This window comes from Nesoenas mayeri (assembly GCF_963082525.1).
Source record: "Nesoenas mayeri genome assembly, chromosome: 4".
NCBI classification, from domain to species: domain Eukaryota; kingdom Metazoa; phylum Chordata; class Aves; order Columbiformes; family Columbidae; genus Nesoenas; species Nesoenas mayeri.
This window is the reverse complement of record NC_137540.1, coordinates 60,050-78,771: the sequence shown is the minus strand read 5'-3', so window position 1 is coordinate 78,771 and position 18,722 is coordinate 60,050. Positions and strand designations below refer to the sequence as shown.

The window sequence follows — 18,722 nt, the reverse complement described above, 5'->3', positions numbered from 1 at the left end:
TGCAGATATCCTGTCTTAGACTCATTTTGAAGGTGAGGGGTGAATTTCACCCAAGGTGCCAAGTGGAATGTCTTTCTAGCCAGACGTTCTGGGACTCCTCATGTGAGCGTTGTGGCGAGTAGAGAAGCTGTGTCTGTCCCTTGTCTCCTTGCATCCCCGTGACCGTTCATTCCGAACAGCGTTCCTCTGAGGAGCCGGTGAAGCGACGGAAGTGGTGGCGAGGTCACTGTGGTGGTCCTTAGGTCACTCCTGCTATCCGCTGGTGCCGTTTTGTCAGGCGCTGGAACCAGGTTTGTTCAGGGTGTTGCCAAACGTGGGAGGTTTTGCCCCTCCTGGCTGTGTGTGAGTGGAAAAGCACCAACAATTCCAGCAGTTCAGCCCATCGCTGGAGCGTGGGCTGCGCGGCAAGTGTAGCCAGAGCGTCTGTAGATCTGGCAACGCAACCGGGAACAAGAGGTTACAAAACCCAAATACAAACAGAAGAATGCTGGCTCGTACCAGTGGGGAAGCTGTGGCCACTCCTAGGACCCTTCAAACAATGGGCACTGAGTAAGAAACTTGGTTTGTGCTCAAAGTAAACTTGAGGTTATCTCAACATACCTGTCAAACAGGAAAAGCTTCTGGTTGCTGCTGGCCACCTCTGTGCAGGAGGTGTCGGGAACTGGATCCATAGGAACCGTGTGCGTGTGTTCGTTATTAAATGTAGGATCTCTGCAAGCACTGGGATGTTGGTCCAGGTCTGTCTTTGTTTGAATGGCAGGGTGTTTTCTCTTGACGAAACTCTGAGGAGTTGGTACAATGGGGTTTGGTCTCTGATGTCTCTCTTTAACGAGGCAATGCCAGAATTAAAGTCTCCACTTCCCGTGTAAGCGCCCGGGGGCGCGACCTTACCGCACAGGGCAAACTCGGCGGCGCGGCTGGAACGCGCCGGGAAACCGAGCGTCTGGCAGAAGCCCACACGGTGTTTCGTAAGAGACTTATGCCTGGAAGTACAAGCTGGTCTTTACCTCTGTTAGCACGTGGGGGAGGATTAGCAGGTGTGGTTTGATAAAGTTCACAAACCCTCCCTGCCGTGGTTCTCTTTTCACCTGATTTGCCTCTTACCCGGATGTTTGTTTTGGAGGGTAAAGATGACCTTATCATTATCATCTCCAAATCTTTCTTCCTTGGTTTTTCAAATAGCATTGAACAAACCTTGAGCAGGAGGAGTGACCAGGCAGCGCTGCAGGTGCTGGCAGCAGCCTGTCCGGGTTGCCCTTGGGGACTTGGCGCCAGCCACACCAGCCGCGAGTCCGTGGCACCTCGGGCACGAAGCCCCGGGAGCTGCCCAGGCTGGGGGAGAAGCTTTGTAAGAGCGAACTGTCTGGGAATGGACAGCTGACAGTGACTCCCTATTGAACCTCAGTCCAGGACAAGCTCAGAGCATAATCTGGGACTCGTGTGTGCAAAGGTGGTGCCAGGGTTACGGAGTGCACAGAGCAAGTGGCACGAGCTGCGTGCTCGGCCTGTTCCCATCACTTGCTTGGTGGCATCTCCTTCCACGGTGGATCTCATGCACAATAGCAAGGAATTTTCCGGAGGAACAAGCGGCCTGTTTGCTGCTGGCGTGTTGGTCTCGACGCTGACGGTTTGGCCTTTCACAGGTCTGAAATACACTGACGCATGCATGTGTCTGCATAGCTGCGCGTCTGCGTAAGCCCAGACAGCATCCATCAACAAAAGACAGCACAGATTTAATTCTTGCTCCTTAAGTAAACAGGTTTCCACGTCAGCTGCTCATCACGGCTGCAGAGGAAATTTTTTCTCTTACCATCCGACAGTAAATCAGAGGAAAGTAGCAAACAGCAGGACAGTAGGACAGCCTGAGATAAGCGCGTTACGGAAGGGCTCTGCAGCTGCTCTCGGTGGGCTCGTTTTGAAGGTGGCGCGTTGCTCTGTGGACATGGTTGTGACCACGCAGTCAGAGCCAGTCTGTAACATTTTGCCCGCAAAGCGTCGGCGGTGTCCCTCTCCACATCCTGCGGTGTTAAAAGCCACGTGTGATGTTTACTTCCCGCTCAACGTGGTGCGAGTGGCCGGGGGCTCGGGGAGCGGGTGGATTTTGTCCCGGGAGCCGGGGTTGCTCTTCGTCCTTCAGCTCTGGCTGGATGCGCGCGGGCGGACGGCACAGCGTCAGGTGAGTGAGGAGCCCTGAGCTCAACCCAGGGAAGCCGAAATCCCAGCAGTATGAGGACTGTCTTTGCAACAAAGCTGAAGACTACCAAGTCTTGCTGCGGAAGGTTTTGTGAGCAGATACCAAGAGACCGTTAGGACATCAGTTATTCTTTGTGCTCGTATTTCCTCCCGAAACTCTGCGCGCCTTCTCCCGTGCATCGGGAAATGGAATAAAAAGGCAAATGGCAGATGAGCAGAGGTTGTTTCCTGGTTCTAGGAAACAAAGCGTAATGCAGTAGCAAGTGCTTTCTTAGCCGTGGTTTTCCTGCAGCGTAGGGATGTCAGTTGCCGCTGCGGTGTTGGTAGCGGTGGTGGATAAGCTCTTGGGGTTGTCCTGGGGTGGGTGCTTTTTAGCAAGTGTTTTATGACTGATGCTGTAGACTCAGTCTGAAACAGTACTTCAGACTCACTTTGGTTGAGCAAAGAGATTGCAAATGGTTTCATGGGTTTGATTTTTTTTTTTTAGAAAGATGGAGTAACAAATAATAGTTGCAATTTATTTTCCTTCCTCTTGCACTGTGCTCACGCTGTTTCTTCTTCTGTCCTCTCTTGCAGTTAATAGTTCATTATTTAACAGGACACCGGTGCCGTCAGCCGATGAGCTGTTCCATCCCTCGACGGACACGGTAAGTGCCCTTTGCGAGGCCTCTGAGGCCTGTCAGTGCCCCGCGTTTCTGCTGAGCCGTGCCAATAGATCAATAATTGATCACATGAAGAAGATTTTCACTCTGAAACTCCCCCGTTGCCCCTGACATGGGGAAAATATGAAGCTGCCCCTTTTGGCATGCTCACTTGGTCCGCCAAGGATTTCTCAGAGGATATGGACTACTGTGCACACCATTTGATAATGTGAGTTACTTGCTAATAGCGGCAGCCTCGTCTGTGTGCGTTGGCAGGATGCAAACGTTTCTCCTGGGGGATTAGTTAGATCCCTGTGTCCAGGACTGTAACAGTAGGCATGCTGTGGCCAGTCCGTCCTTGGGAAGGTCCTGGTTCCGTGACCTTCTGCAGCTTTTCCACAGGTCACTCCGGTGGTGAGCTTTGGCTGATGAGGAAAAGGAAAATAGCGCCCGATGGGGTCAGATAGGTTTGCGTTTTGTGCACCTCGTGTGCCCTTTGCTGCTCCCCGTTTCCTCACTGCCCACCTCTGTTGCCGGGCTGCGGTCCCTCGGCAAAGGCTGCCAGGGAAAACGACGCCCAGGGAGGCACAGAGCAGCGCCAGGCTCTGGTGCAGTGCCAGCCGCCAGGGGAAAGGTGCCCCTGCCGCCTGTGTTTCCTTAACAAGAACAACGCCTGGTGGGCCCTGCGGGGTCAGCATTGATTGCCCATCTCGGGAGTGGGGAGGCACGCGTAAGAGGAGGGCAAAGAACTGAACCGGGGCCTGGAGACAGGAAAACAACCCAACAGGTTGCATTTCCAGACTGTTCTTTCTTGGAACAGTAATCTCAGCCCTTCTCCCCCAAAGCCCTTCTCCCCTAGAATCCAGATTGTGGAGGTGCAGGAAGGTGAAGACACGTGCACAGGCTCTGCTCCGCCACAGGCATTAGGGAACAGCTGATCACCTGCCATGTCCTGTGCGGCTCTGGGTTGCACAAAGAGAGTTTAAATCCAAACAGAGCCTCCCTATCTGGCCATTGCAATCAGCATCATTAGTAGTGAAGTACGCATTTCAGAACAGAAGTGATTAAAGGGAATTCAAAAGCAGGTTCTTAATTGTGAGGATCATGGGGAAGAGACCCTCAGCTCTTGCTGAAATCAGTGGAAATAATTGCATATTTGGGTGTCGCACTGAGCGCGGGCAGGGGAGCGGGGCCGCAGGGCTTTTCTGAGCTCGGGGCACGTTGCCAGCTTGGCAGAGAGCGGCTCCCACCGGGCTCCTTCGGTGTCCTGCAGGGGCCAAACCGAACCTCGGCATCCTTCTGAAAAATGGAGAGGATTTTGGTAACCGCAGTTGTGTGGAGCAGCACAACCAAGATAGAATGTTTACAGTATGTGCGAGCTCAAGCCTTGTTTCCAGAAAGGGCAGGGAGGGGAGATCTGCTGCTGTGGAAACGGTGCTGGTCTTGATGGGAGAGGAGCGGGTTTGGTGTTGGTGTTGCTGGCGGTGGTCGAGCAGTGGGGGGTGGATGTGCAGGTGGTCTCGGGCCGCCCCAGCTTCGACGTGAGTTTTCCAGCAGCCCCGTCCACCGGAGGAGACGCGGAGCGTGTCAGCAGACCGCAGCAGAGGTCCTGAGGTCTGTCTTCTTTCCGAGGCCCGGACTGTCCTCAGCGCCCAAGCAATACCATCCCCGGGTTAAAACCTGTCCATCTGCGCAAAAGCAGAGGGGTTTTAGCCTCTCCTCCACGCCTCCTTTGCCTCCCCGTGCTTTTCCTGGTGCTCTGTCCCTGTTCAATCATAGCCTGAGCAGCACTGACGCGAGCAGCGCTTCATGGAAATGCTCTCCTCTTTTCCGCAGTACAATACCACCATTGACTGGTCATCTCTGACGACGAAGGAGTGCTTGAAATACGGAGGAAGACTTGTGGGCAACAACTGTGACTATGTCCCTGACATCACCCTCATGTCGTTCATCCTCTTTTTTGGCACTTACACCTGCTCCATGGCCCTGAAGAAATTCAAGACCAGTCGCTATTTTCCAACCACTGTAAGTATGTCTTCTCACCCTAGCAGGCTCTTTTCTTTACTCTTTCAGAGTGTTAAGATAAGCCTTCCTTTTGGTAAAGCTGTCATACAGATGGGGACAAACACTTTGCAGGGAGGACAGCTTGCCTTTGTAGAGATAAAAGCATGGTACTGGTTAACCAAGGGAGGTGTGTCCTGGGATTGCTTGGCTTCCACTCTTTCAGTGTTTCTGGAGGGCACAGGTAAGGCAGCAGAAGAGCCAAAATGAGCCCTGATCTGTCACGGGGATGTGATGGTGATTTTAGAAGTGCGGAAAGCAACAGTTCTGAGCTGAGACCTGCAATAATGTAGTTTATCAGCCTTCAGAATCACAAGAGTCCTTCAGGCCTTTTGCCTGGCCATTTTCCACGTGATATACCACGCCGACGCTGGGGCAGAATACGTGACCGTTTGACAGAAATCAAAGGACTAAAAGGGACTGTTAATCGTTAGGGCAGAAGTCTGCCTGCTTACAGCCAGAGAAAGTATTTGGAGAGAACAAAGGAAACCTTTTGCTTTGTCAGTGAGTGAATGTGAGTAAGTGAGCTGTCTGTGTAGAAGGAGAAGAGAGACACATCTTTCATGTTACCACGTAGTATGTGAAACAGTCAGAAATCAATGCAAAAATGTTGGACTGTGGTACAGTGCACAGCTGGCCTACCTGTTACAGTGGGGACCTAAAGCAGAAATTCCCTTCGTCTCTGAGGATCAGCTGTGAAATAGAGATGACATGAGAAACTGCTGCATTGATCTGAACAAGGATTTGCTCAGACTTACAGCCACCTGATGTGAATCTTGTGGGTGCAGCTGCCTGGTTTTTGTCCCCAGCCCAAGGTGCCGTGACACGAGTGGGAGCTGGTGGTTTCTGTGTGTAACAGAGCCGTGTTTCCCCCCAGTACCTGCCCCCCGGGTTTTGGCATTCTGACACGCAGGGATTTATTCCCTGTGGATGTTTACTGTCCTGCTGTGTTACAATTGAACCTCTATTATTTTTAATAAAAAGGAAACAAATTCCATCCAGGCTGGAATGCAGCTCAATTTATCTTGTAACCATGTGAACCCAAGAAATCTGGAAGGAACAACAGCACCGAAGAGATCACAGAGTTACAGACAAGCACAGTGGGTCCTGCCCTGACGAGTTTCAGGGACTGACAGTCCTGGGCCCCTCACGCCAAGAAAGGCCTTGAGGTGCTGGAGCGAGTGCAGAGAAGGGAACGGAGCTGGGGAGGGGCTGGAGCACAATGTGATGGAGACTGAGGGACCTAGGGGTTCAGCTGGAGAACAGGAGCTGAGGGGAGACCTTATCAGCTCAAGTTGTGCCAAGGAGGTTGAGGTTGGATCTGGAAACAATTTCTTCCCCAAAGGGCTGTGGGGCATTGAACAGGCTGCCCAGGGCAGGGCTGGAGTCACCAGCCCTGGAGGGCTGGACAGTTGGAGATGAGGTTCTCAGGGTTGTGAGTTAGTGGGGGACTTGACAGTGTTAGGTTAATGGTTGGGATCAGTGATCTGAAGGGTCATTTCCAACCTAAAGGATTTTGTGATTCTAATTTTCTAAAGGGAAGTTCATTACTATTTTCATTGTCAGGTGTATAATAGCAGATCTTTCCCTTCCATATTTTTTTTTGATCTACATTGCAAAATCAGTCATATTAAAAGAATGGAGTTTGGGGGTAACACAGCATTTTTTTGGTAAAGGCACTTACCTTGGGAATCCTGCGATAACACAAGAAGCTCGACTTTTGTCAGAGAAACCGTCTTTGTCCCTGCATAGAAAAACATGAGTATGTGAACCCTAAAGAATCAGAGATCAGAAGGCAAACAGAAAGAGACAATATTTTACATGTCTAAAAAAAGTCACTACTTTTTTAGATTCATTTCTAAATGTTCAATATCTGTTTATACTGGATGCTGATCCTGAACAGCCTCCTAAGGCACTGCTGCTGGTCTCCGTACGAGTGGCTGTTGGCTGCTGTCGGGTGTAGTCTCAGTGAGGCTGCCTTGGAGAACTCGGGAGTTTCTTACAAAAGCGGTTTTCTTTTTCCTGAGACTTGTTTTCATACCTCCATTTAGGCTTAATTGCTTGGCTTTCAGACCGCACAGTAAAGTACCAAGGCACATTTAGGAAAATGGCATCGGCCATTACAATGTGCACCTTTGTTTCTACAGAAGAATAGATTATTGGCTTGTATTGCTACCAAGCGCAAGGCTGGAGCATCACATAGAAATTAAAGCTTGGGTGAAATGGTGTTTTATAGTGCTGATGACTTATGGCATTGACTTCTGTTTCAGGCCCGGAAGCTCATCAGTGATTTTGCTATTATCTTGTCCATTTTGATTTTCTGTGGAATAGATGCCCTGGTCGGTGTGGACACACCAAAACTAATTGTGCCAAGTGAATTCAAGGTACGTTGTTGTCAGCTTGTTTTGTGGTCTTTGGAATAGATTCCCTTTTCCACCCATCTGGCTGGTATCAAATGACTTGCCATTGAAACAGGAAAGTAGTCAGCTGTCTGGAAAGGACCGTTTAAATCAGATTATACCCTTTTTATTAGCAACATCTTGGTTGGCTGGTGTGTCTCATAAAATCTGCTTCCATGCGCTGAGCACAGACCCAGCTTCTCCCAGCTCCTTTGGGAGGCGCAGGCTCGGCATCCGGGGCTCACGAGCTGCGCTGCATCTTCAGCCACCCCAGGGACACGTTCCCTCCTTCGGGTCCGTGGAAGCACTTCAGAGAAGCTGCTCAGGCGTGCTTAGCCGCAAGCCTCTCCTCATAGCCTTGCTGCCATCGTCTTGCAAAAGCTAGGCCTTCATAAGCAATGCCTAATCTTTAAGAACCTTTTATTGCTGTGTACGGGAAGGATGAAGTTGTCACAAACCTCTCCCTGTAGCCATTCAATGGAAGTTCTAGTATATTCAGTGTCCTCTCTCCTGTGTTGTGGCTCTAATGCAGCCTTTCCTTTCTTTGTCCTTCAAAGCCAACCAGTCCCGAGAGGGGCTGGTTCATCCCGCCTTTCGGGGGGAACCCGTGGTGGGTGTACCTGGCAGCAGCCATCCCTGCGCTGCTGGTGACGATCCTCATCTTCATGGACCAGCAAATCACGGCCGTCATCGTCAACAGGAAGGAGCACAAGCTCAAGGTGGGTGCGCTTCGCGCCTTGCACACGTTTCCCAGTGTTAACTTATGAAATGTTATGTTAACCTCAGAAACCTCATTGCTGGTGTTTGATGACTGTTTATTTTGTTGACTAAGGCAGAGGTTTTGACAGGAAAACCATTGATTCGTTTTAAAATCTCAAGCGTTGTGCAAACAGCATTTGCCTTTCTCCTCAAGCAAGAGCCCTGTGGAGGGCCAATTTGCAATGTCTCGTTCAGGAAGCACTTAACTAATTTTGATTGGCCTAACCATCGTGCGGCCTGAGGTGTCCCCGCACTGAGCAGCTTTGGGACCCTCCTCCCTTCTCCTCGGCCAGCGGGCCCCGCGCCACCCCAGCTGGGCGTCACAAAGCAGCCGGCTGCCCCTTCCCCTCTGGGCGGAGAAAGGACTTGGGCCCGTCGCATCCACCTGCTGCTCAAAGACGTGGCTGTAGCCGGAAGAAATTAGAGCAGCCGTCATTGGAGGGGTGGAACTTTTGCTTAAAGCCCCTTTCATGTCAACGTAAAACCGAGTTTCTTAAAATCTTTACAATATTTTGATCCTTCCTCGCAAGAACTTCATTCTCCAAGTGTAAACATTGAAGAAGGACAAAGGAGACTTTTATTACTTGTGAATATAGGCTAGTCAAAAATTCTCTTGTAAAGAATACTGATCTAAACCATGTCTAGCTGCCTTCCTAACCTTGCTGCCCCTCCAACTCTATTCGTGGTGGTGGTGCTGATCTGCCTTAGTAGAGGGTGGATGAACATCGTTCCAGAATCCACCAGCCTTGACCCCAGAGGTGTCATTTGCTGTGCTAATTCTACCAGACTCTGCCATTTGAAGGATTAGAAAAGTAATGAGGGTGTGTGTCTAACCATAAACGTGAAGTTCTGTGCTTGTCTGCTTGTCCATCTGGCATGCTCTGCTTTTCCAGGAGGTGAGAAATCATTCAACTAAACACAGAAACTGGCAAGAAAAGTTGATGTCTGTCATTCCCAGTGTTTGCTTGTATAAATATGTTGTCCACTATGTCCAGCAAATACATATACATATTACCAAAACTGATAATTCCTTTAAAAGAGATCCCTAGGCCTAATGTTAAGGAACACCTAGGAAGGATAGGATGTCTTCAGTGAGGATGCTTGGCAGACATTCTTTGTGATGTTTTCTTATCTCGAATACAATCACACAATCCCAGAATGTCAGGGTTTGAAGGGCCTGGAAAGCTCATCCAGTGCAATCCCCCCATGGAGCAGGAACAGCCAGATGAGGTTACACAGGAAGGTGTCCAGGCGGGTTGGAATGTCTGCACAGAAGGAGACTCCACAACCCCCTGGGCAGCCTGGGCCAGGCTCTGCCACCCTCACCCCGACAAGTTGCTTCTCAAATTTAAGTGGAACCTCCTGTGTTCCAGTTTGCACTCATTGCCCCTTGTCCTGTCCCTGGTTGTCACCAGCAGAGCCTGGCTCCATCCTCCTGACACTGCCCCTTTCCATATTGATCCCATGAATGAGTCCCCCCTCAGTGTCCTCTTGTCCAGCTCCAGAGCCCCAGCTCCCTCAGCCTTTCCTCACACGGGAGATGCTCCACTCCCTGCAGCATCTTGGTGGCTGCGCTGGACTCTCTGCAGCAGTTCCCTGTCCTGCTGGAACTTGTGGTGCTTCTGAACGGCCGTTCTCTTCACAGACTCTAGTTCTGTGGTTCACAAAGAAGCTCGTCCCCAACTCAAGTCCAGCTAACTCAAACCTCTCCTCCAGCATCAAAGGACTCATCTCGTTTTCCTACCACCACCTTTGTCCTTCACTGATCCAGGCCTATCCCCTATCATCTACTGCTGGTTTTAAGGCAAGTTGCTTTGCGATTGTGATCAGCTTTCTTCCTGCACTTCTGTCATACCATCTAAGGACCATATCAGGTACAAAGAGCCGGGTGGGCAGGTTTTTGTGCCCTGAACCCTGGCATTAGGCTGTGTTTTATGGTTGACTAATGGCATCCTTGTGCATCCTCTTCTGTCACCGCGTCAGGAAGGGAGAGGAGGAAGGCTAATTGTGATGTAGGAGCCCAGGGAACGGCAGGAGATGTGCCAGGGAGGGTCAGTGGGACATGAGGAAAAGGTTCTTCTTTCCCCAGAGGTGCTGGACACTGAACAGGCTCCTAGGGAGGGGTCACGGCCCCAACCTGATGGTGTTAAAGAATAGACTGGACACCGTCCTCAGACACACGGGGTGACCTGCGGGGTGTCCTGTGCAGGGACAGAAGCTGGACTTGATGATCCTTATGGGTCCGTTCCAGCTCAGAATGTTCTGTGATTCTATTCTGTGAAATAAATGGATGTGCCTGGGCCTGCAGTGGGTGCCCGTTTTTGGGAGCTGAGGCTTGCTGTGTGGAGCAGCTGTGTGCCTGGACGGACCTCCTGTCCCAGGAGCTCTGCTTTAGCCTGAGCCGTGACCTGATTTTGTTTTGGACAACACGGCGTGATTGCGTCCAAGCCAAAAGTCTCTCTCGCCTTATCACAACGGGCAAAGTTTCTCTAGGTCTGACCAGCCCTCGCGACGGCTGATCGTGTGAGACGATCGCTGCAGATGTTCCAGGGCCCCTTCGTGTGGCGGCCGCCCCGCGCAGGAGCAGCCCCTCGGCGTGGCCGGCGGCGCTCCGCAGCGGGTGCTGGGCACCTTATGGCAGGACCCCACTTGTGATGGAGGTGGCCAGAGGTGGCCCGGGTGGGCCAGCTGTGCTGGCTTTGCCGTGCTGTGACAGACAGGCAATAAGCTGAAGGCATTTGGTACATACCGAGGGCATAGCCACAATTGGATGTTATTTAAAGACCATTTTTATATCCGCTGACATATAACAGCCTAGGATGTAGTAATGTTTTTAAAATAAACTTTCCAGACTGGTGCTATGCAGTTTTTCATGCCTGTAGGGTTTTTCCTTTCCCTGCACAGTCAGTTCTGTTGAAAAATATTAAATTCCTGTGAAGGCAGACTCTCCCTTCCTGCTAACGGGGCACGTTCCAGGTGGTCCAGCCCCTGGGAGGAGAGACTGGCTTGGGACACGGGTGATGCAGGGTCATTATTTAGATACCTGCGCCACCAGTCGTATGGAGAGCTGTTGGAAATGTTCCTCTTGTGTGAATGGAGCTTTTGCTTGAAAAAGAGGGCGATGTTTCGGTTTGTGTGGTCGCTGTGGGCGTTAGACACAGATATGTGATTTGGGACCGTACCTGAGGAGAATGCCAGGGTAGCGGGGAGTGGGAGAGGTTTGTTGTGTGCGGGAGCAAGTTCTCTGTCCTGCCCCGTGAAGAAGAGGCCCCTCATCTCTCAGCTTACAGACATGAACGTGGTTATGCTATCAACACCAGGTGTACTTTTGCCAGCGACACACTATAAACACTCCAGCAAAGTACTGTTTAATATTAAAAAAATGATTTCCTGCTTCCTTTGTTATGGTTGTGAGCACATGCTCTTGTTTAACTGGGGGGTCTCAACTCCGATCCTGCCACTCTGCACCACAAAGCACCTGTGCACCACAAAGCACCTGTGCACATGGAACGCACCGTAGGCCACAACAAAGGTTGTTTTCCCTGCTCGCGCCCTGCTGCAGCGCCGGCAGCGCGATGCGGGGCTGTCCCGCGCTGCCCGCCGGCCAGGGGGAGCGGCACACGTCGTAGGGAAACAGCAAGTACCGTTCAGGGTGAGCTGGGCTGCTTTCCCTCCAGGGTCACCAAGTAGGTCCGGATCACTTGTTCTTTCCAATAAAATCAAATAGAACAGGGTTAAAAAAATGTTAAACATCTTTAAAATAGCAAACCTTAGGGATTTCTCTGGTATTTTTCTGAAGATCCGTTTCACTGGTGGCTCTCTTGTTTTCTTCACTTCTCTTGGCACTTGTAGCTGGTGGATTTCCTGTGCTAGTTCATGAAGGGATTTGGCAAATAGGAGATCGGAGGGCTTAAAGGGGTAAGGAGCGAGGGCAGCCTTCTCCCGTGGATGGGCTGTGAGCCCGTCAGCTGTCCTTGTTGGTCCCCCAGGACAGCAGGGTGGGTGTTGAGGAAAATGCCCCAGCACCAGGCATGGCTGGCACGGCTCAGGACGTTTTCAAATCAGAACCGTGAGATTTTTAAATCTCAGCCGTGATGCTGGGCTTGCGTCGGTGGGGCAGCACCGCAGAGCCGGTGAAGGCTGGAGGGAGCTCCGTGTGCCCGGCGGCTGTCTGAAATGCCTGCACACTGACACACAGCGTGGGGAGCAAGCAGGAGGAGTTAGAAACCTGTGCTGGGGCAGGAGATGATGAGCTGGGGGCAATGCCGGAGACACGGTGGGGCAGCACACGTGGCTGGAATGTGGCCACGGGTGGCTGTGTCCTTGTCAGGACAGACAGGCCAGCCGGGCGAGGTGAGGGAGCAACTACACCGTATTGAGTACTGCCCGGGCACGGGTGAGGAGCGAGTTGAGAGCCTGTGGGTGAGAATTAAGGGGCAGGCTGGCAGGGGTGTGTGTGTGTGTATATATAAAAATATGTAGAGAGGTACATAATGAAAGCTTGATTATAGTGTTTACAAGGTATGAAGTGTATCTCACCAGCAGTTTTTTGGTGAATGTGGCGTTCTGGTTGTGTCCAACACACACTCTGCTGTGTCAGGTAACTCTGTAAAGAGCTGTTTGATGGGTCACAGGGCTTGGCTTGTACCACTGCACCTCCCAGGACTATGGAGTATACGCAAGGTGCTTGGTCTTTCCCCAAACTGCTTGCGAGTCTGCTGCGCTTTTATTGCACGCTGTTGTTTTGAGAGCTTGCCAAAATCGTATCATTTCCTTGTTTTCCCTGTGGAGACAGGTAGTTCATACTTTAAGGAGCAACATCTCCTACTCTGCTCTTCCTTAAGACAATTTCTGTTGGCCAGAAGATACTGTAGAAGGAACTGGTGTGTACATGGTGCACCTCAGCCAGAGCCCTGGCTGCTCCGTGGGTGTTTAGAATAGTTAAACTGAAGGTTGTCTTGTCTCCCTTCACAGAAAGGTGCTGGATATCATCTGGATTTGTTCTGGGTGGCCATTCTGATGATTATATGCTCCTTTATGGGTCTGCCCTGGTATGTTGCTGCTACCGTCATCTCCATTGCTCATATTGACAGCTTGAAGATGGAGACAGAAACTTCAGCCCCTGGAGAACAGCCCAAGTTTTTGGGAGTGAGGTACGTCAAACCAGAAGGGCCTTAGTTGCTTTGTTTGCCTGCGAAGATCCGTTTGTGCTGTAATGGCTTTGCTTTGAGCGGAACACGTGCAGAGGGCACAGCTCTTCGATTTGCAGTAAATCTGCAGATCAGCTGTGTTTCTTCACAGCTTTTTTTACCAGCAGAGATATAACCAGTTAGAAGTTTATCTGGCGTAGCCCTTCTGCAAATTCCTTTTCTTGAAAAGGAAGAAAACTGGTCTGCATGCGCGCCCGTGGACGGGGAGAGCGGGGCGGGCGTGTGGGGGAAGGGGGGAGAGGGAAGGAACCTGTGCACCGAACGCAGAACTTGTTCTGTCTGCTCAGGGCGCGCGCTCAGCCAGCCCTGCGCCACAAAGCTTATGGGGCGAGCTCAGCGCCTGCAGAGGTGTCACCGAGCATTTCCTGCTGCTTCATTTGTATTTCCAGACCTGGCTGTGAGATTTAGCAGAGCAGCTCTGGCAATTCCGTGGACAAATCCCCATGTAACTCCTCAAAAGTTCATTCAGCCAGATTAGACACAGTTTTCCAGTGTCAAGAAAAGGAAATATGTAATAATGGAATTTAGACAGGCATTGATTAGCAAACGTAACGGTTAAAAAATTTAAACTTGTCATGCCTAGAGCAGTCAATTTGACCTACAAAAGTATTTATTTCTGTATTGGGTTGCCTTAATTAAGCGGTTTTAAGTACTCTGAAAGGGAATAAAACCAGAAGGAAAGCTGAAGCCGTAGTGCTAACCCGGTGCTTGTGTTGCAGGGAGCAGAGGGTCACGGGATTCATCGTGTTCGTTCTGACCGGCGTGTCTGTCTTCATGGCTCCCATCCTCCAGGTAGGCCAGTCGCCCCTTGGCGCACGGGCTCGGCGCCACGGCCAGCGCCACGGCCAGCGCCACAGCCGCTGTCGGGCTGGTTTTGTGCTGCTGAAGAGCTCATCACTGAACTGTGGAAAAGGAGATCAGTGAGAATTACTGATGCAGTTCTGTAATTTTATGGATGCTTAAATACAAACTTTTTGGAAGGAGAAAGTAAGACACCCTTGTAGTGTGCTAGATAGTCATAGTGACACAGTTCAGGGCTGGTGGTTTTGGGGGCTGCGATTTTTTTCATTTTAAGATTTTTCTTCCATGTTTGCACAAAGTTAAGTTTTCTTTTGTCTTGCACTCTTGTGGTTCTGCTGTGCCTGTGTTTTATGGAACCATATTGTAACTAAACCTTGAGAACCTGCTGGCGACGTGATGGCAGGATGTTTGGCAACGCAGCAGAGTTGCTGTGTGGAAGACACAGGCTAACAGATGAACACGTAGTCAAGAAAAGTACATCTGCATTTGCTTGTGTGGGCTTGCACGTCTCAACACATGCACAAGAGCTGGGTCCGCGCACTCATACACAAACCCGAGCGTTCCTGTGCTAGATCTGTCCCTGTGTGCTGAGCCGCTAAGAGCCGCAGGAACGCAGCTTTGCAGCACCAGCTCTCAGGACACGTTCACTCCCGGGACTCCTGGCAGCCAAAAAGGGCTTTGCTTTCGTCCTCTGGAGGAAGCTGTTGAGTGCAGAGCGGGGAGCGTTCCTGCGCCACGCATCGGGCCGGGCCTGCTGCAGGGCTCCTGCGGGGAGTGGTGCAGCCTGCACCCGTGCGCAAGCCCACGTCCACCAGAGAGAATCCGCAGTGTTGACGACAATGAGCAGAGCCTGCAGCTGATGGTATTAGTCCGTGTGTAGGGTTTTGGCCAGAAGCCCTCGGGACTGCTCCGTTGCCGTCGCGGAGCCGTCCCCTGCCCGCACCTTGCCCAGCGCTCTTGGAAAGAGCCAGCACGACAGTCGGATTTCCATTGGTTTTGCCTGTGTCCTCCTGAAGTAGCACGTCTCTTATCGCGCAGGAGCAACGTGCAGCTCAGCAGTGTGGAAAACACGTTTCTGGAGGAAGAAGTGCAATGAAATGTGATTTCTGAACCTCTGGATGTTTTTTTCTTGTGAATTTAGCCCAGGCTCTGGGCAGGTGGGCGGCTGATGTACCGTTCGATCTAGGTAGGCAGCTCTTTCCCAAGACCTGAAGTTTGTTGGCACATAACCACGGAGAAAGGCATCCTTAGCGGATCGTGGAATAAAACATGAGAGGTTGCTTGTGTGTTCCCTGTGGAGGATCCTGCCTTTTCCAGGGACAGCGATTCCAGTGGTGTCCAACAGGAGATGTCAGCTGCAGAAATCCATCTCCGTGGCTCCATAGATTGATGGTGTGAGCAGAAGATGTCAAAACAGCGACACACAGGCTTAACCAGTGGCACTGTCCGTCATAACGCTGTGGCAGAGCGGGCGGGTGTCCGGAGAGGTGTTTCTGGAGGAGGCAGACAAGTTTTTGGCAGGCAGAGCAATAATGTTGCCTGTGTATAAAATGGAGAAAGTGGCTTTAAAAAAGTTGGTGCGTTCCTACTCTTGATTTCTAAGGTTGTTTTTGCAGCTAGCAGAGTTTTGTGTCCTGGTAACCGTTTCTTCCTCTGCAGAAATCGGCATTTCCGTGCCCTTAATTTAATGCCTGCTCATAATTAATTCTGTTTGTTAGTTCCATGTGCCCTTTCCTTGCGAGATCCCTCTTCTGTTCCTCTGGGGTCTGTTATTTCCCCTGCCATTGTTTTCGGCAGCGATGGGCGCGGGCGGGCGCTGCGGGAGGATGAGCCCGGCGGCGCCCGGCGCCTCCAGCAAACCGCAGCCCGGAGAGCCGCTCCGCTGGGCGCGACCGCTCTGCTGGGCGCGCTGCGGCCACCAGGGCTCGTCCTGCCGGTGACGAACCGGACGCTCACAATCACCAATGCAGTGAGACAGGCAAGCCCGCAGTGACCCCATCTCTGGTTTTTGTGGGGTTCGCGGTGTTTGTGCTGGTTCTGAACAGCAACGACCATTCTGCTGGGTTGTGGCAGACCTCCACAGAAACGTTCTTCCCCCGGCTAGGAGAGCGGCAGGCGCTTTCCGATCAATCCATTGTGACTCTGCTGGCCAGCAGCAGGTTTGCTCCGAGTGCCTAAGCCAGCAGCCCCAGAGCTGGGGAATAGTCCGCCAAAAGAAAATCTTCCAAAATGAAAGTGCTGCTTGCTGCTCTGCAGGATGATTAATGTCCTGAAGTTTCACCTAGAGATGATTTACAGGATTAATTAAGGTGGAATGATGAAATAATATTTGGACACTTTTCTTTTTTTTTAAAAAGCAGAAAGAAGTAGAAGGGGAGGGGATGAGAGCAATGTAAATGAACTAGAGAGCTGACCTCTGAAAACTGCCTACCCAGCTTGCCAGAGGAGATCTTGTCTTGTCTCATCTAATCCCCTGCGTCCAGCGAGGGCTTCGAGTCCCTTGGACACCCAGCGATAGCTGGACTGCTCCCGTCCCTCCGCTCTTGGTGCTGAAGCTGCAGAAAAAACACCTGGCTTTTAATGTGAAATACCAAAGCAGCTCTTTCAGGGAAGGAAATAAAGCCAACAGAAGGGTAAATTAGAAACTGAGAAGCTCACAGGCGCTGATGGGCAATGGAACTTGTGTGAGGGAAGGGAAAAATGTAGGTGGAGAAACTTTGGTCAGCGTCATGGCCAGGGACCAGTGACTTCGGTGCTTGCGTACCCAGGTGAAATTCGCGTGTTCAGGATCGAAGCCTCAAGGGACGTGTGTGTGGCACTGTGTTTCTCACTAGTAAACTATGAATAGTGTGGCGGGTAACAGGGAAAACACTGAGAAACCGCTGTGTTCCTTGGCTCCTCGGCGAGCTCCGCGCGCAGGTCAGAGCGGGCGCGCTGGCATGCGGCGCCTGCCGTTGCGTGGCCGCGGCCCGTCACCGCGCCGGGGCGCTGCCCGCGGCCCTCCGAGCTGCCGTGCACCGCACAAAGGGCGCTATTGCGCTCCCGCGTGTGCTTTGTGTCCCCGCGCTCCCATTCGCGTCATGCCGGGCTGGCTGCACAGTTTTGTTGTTTGGTGGGGAACGCTTCCCCCTCTTGGCAACCGCGCTTTGTGCTTTGGGTCAGAGGGCCAGATACTCGTTCTGGGAGCTCATGTGTTGCTCCCGTGCGCAGGCAGTCCCTGCTTTTGAGCTGCCCTCCCCTCGGAGGGCAGGTGTCCCCAGTTACACGAGCAGTGATGGGGGAACGGGCAGCTCTGTGCACTGGAGGGAGCAGAAGCTGATGTTTAAAAAGGCAGTTCCTGGCATTAAATAATGTAGCTCACGGTCCAGTATTTGTGAATAGCTGTGGATTAGTGTCAGTGAAAGACTGAGCAGTCAGATTTGGTCGGCATGGCTGCCATTGCTTAGCTGGGACTGAGGAGCCTCTCCGGACGGGTTTCCTCAGCTTACCGAGTCGGACGTACCACAGCATCGTGCTGCCTTGTTCTCTGCCTTCTGATTCTCCTCTTAGCAGGACAACAGGTGAAAAGCAGTCTGAAGCTTCTGGGAACAGTGGCTTACCCTGCCTGTTCTCTCGTTTGCTCACTGGCCCTGGCTGGCTCCGCTCCGTTTGTCTCCTGGAGAGGCGTCCAAGTCCCAGAGAACCGGGGGAGCCCAGGGCTTGTCTGGCCCTGCCCTGCTCCTCAGCCGCCCCGCCATAGCGCAGGTGTTCTTGCAGCTCTTGAAACACTGCGGAAGGTTTATTTGCTTTATCCCTCTGCATTATCCACTCGTGGGTGCAATTTGAGTTTATTGCAGGTTGGGGATTATGCCAGCCCAGTGTTAGCAAGTGTATTGTGTATGGGAAGGTTATTCACTGGGTTTCTTCTGCTCTTCCCCCACAGTTCATTCCCATGCCGGTGCTCTACGGCGTGTTCCTCTACATGGGTGTTGCTTCCCTCAACGGTGTGCAGGTGAGTCCCCCGAAAGCCTGAGCGACCTTCTCCAGAAGGTGGCCGTCACAAACCAGTGCGGGGCTTCGCGGCTCTCCAGCCTCCCCTTCTCGCTCGCCGCCTCTGCGTCCTTCCCGAGGAGAGCGTCGCGGCTCTTCCCAGATGCTGCCGGACGCACAGGGCAGCGGTCGGCTCAGCAGCCCTGTGGGCGCTGGGGCTGCTTTGTGAAGGCCTGGAGTCCATCTTTTCCCCCGCTCAGCGATCCTGAGCCCAGCGTATTTTGGCACAGGCCCCGTGTTTGTTCGCGGGTGGTTCGGGTCCTTTGCTGGGATGTCTGTCGCAGACTGAAGGAAAACAAGGGAAGATGACTTACGGTGGCAGCGGCGCTATTCGGCAACGTTAACGAGTGGGAACATTGGTGCTTGCCAGGGGAGGGAAGCCAAGCCCCCTTTCTTTGTCATTGAGGAAATATTACGTAAGGAGCCTTTCTCACAGCACAGTATCTTTAATTTGCCCTAGGAAGCTGGAAGTGTTTTTGTTGCTTTTCTGGCACCCTATTAATTGTGGCCTTTCTTTTTAGCGCTTGGTCGTGCTCTAATGGGAAAAGACTCGCTGTTTTGTGAGCACCATGAGAATTTACTTGGGTATTTTATAAACCGGGCCTGACTTTGATTCGGTCGTTTGGGAT

The 18,722-nt window shown here is 51.9% G+C and overlaps 1 protein-coding gene across 1 annotated transcript in view; it reads left to right on the top strand.

The window, feature by feature from the left end:
* Window positions 1-18,722, top strand: part of SLC4A4 (solute carrier family 4 member 4) — a gene marked incomplete at its 3' end in the record, with an annotated part of 130,191 nt that overhangs the window by 103,550 nt on the left and 7,919 nt on the right. The window contains exons 14-20 of the mRNA XM_080344071.1: window positions 2,770-2,840; window positions 4,671-4,859; window positions 7,166-7,279; window positions 7,852-8,013; window positions 13,028-13,206; window positions 13,983-14,055; window positions 17,987-18,055. Coding sequence (XP_080200197.1) covers window positions 2,770-2,840; window positions 4,671-4,859; window positions 7,166-7,279; window positions 7,852-8,013; window positions 13,028-13,206; window positions 13,983-14,055; window positions 17,987-18,055 — 857 coding nt within the window. The remainder of the gene's footprint in view (window positions 1-2,769; window positions 2,841-4,670; window positions 4,860-7,165; window positions 7,280-7,851; window positions 8,014-13,027; window positions 13,207-13,982; window positions 14,056-17,986; window positions 18,056-18,722) is intronic.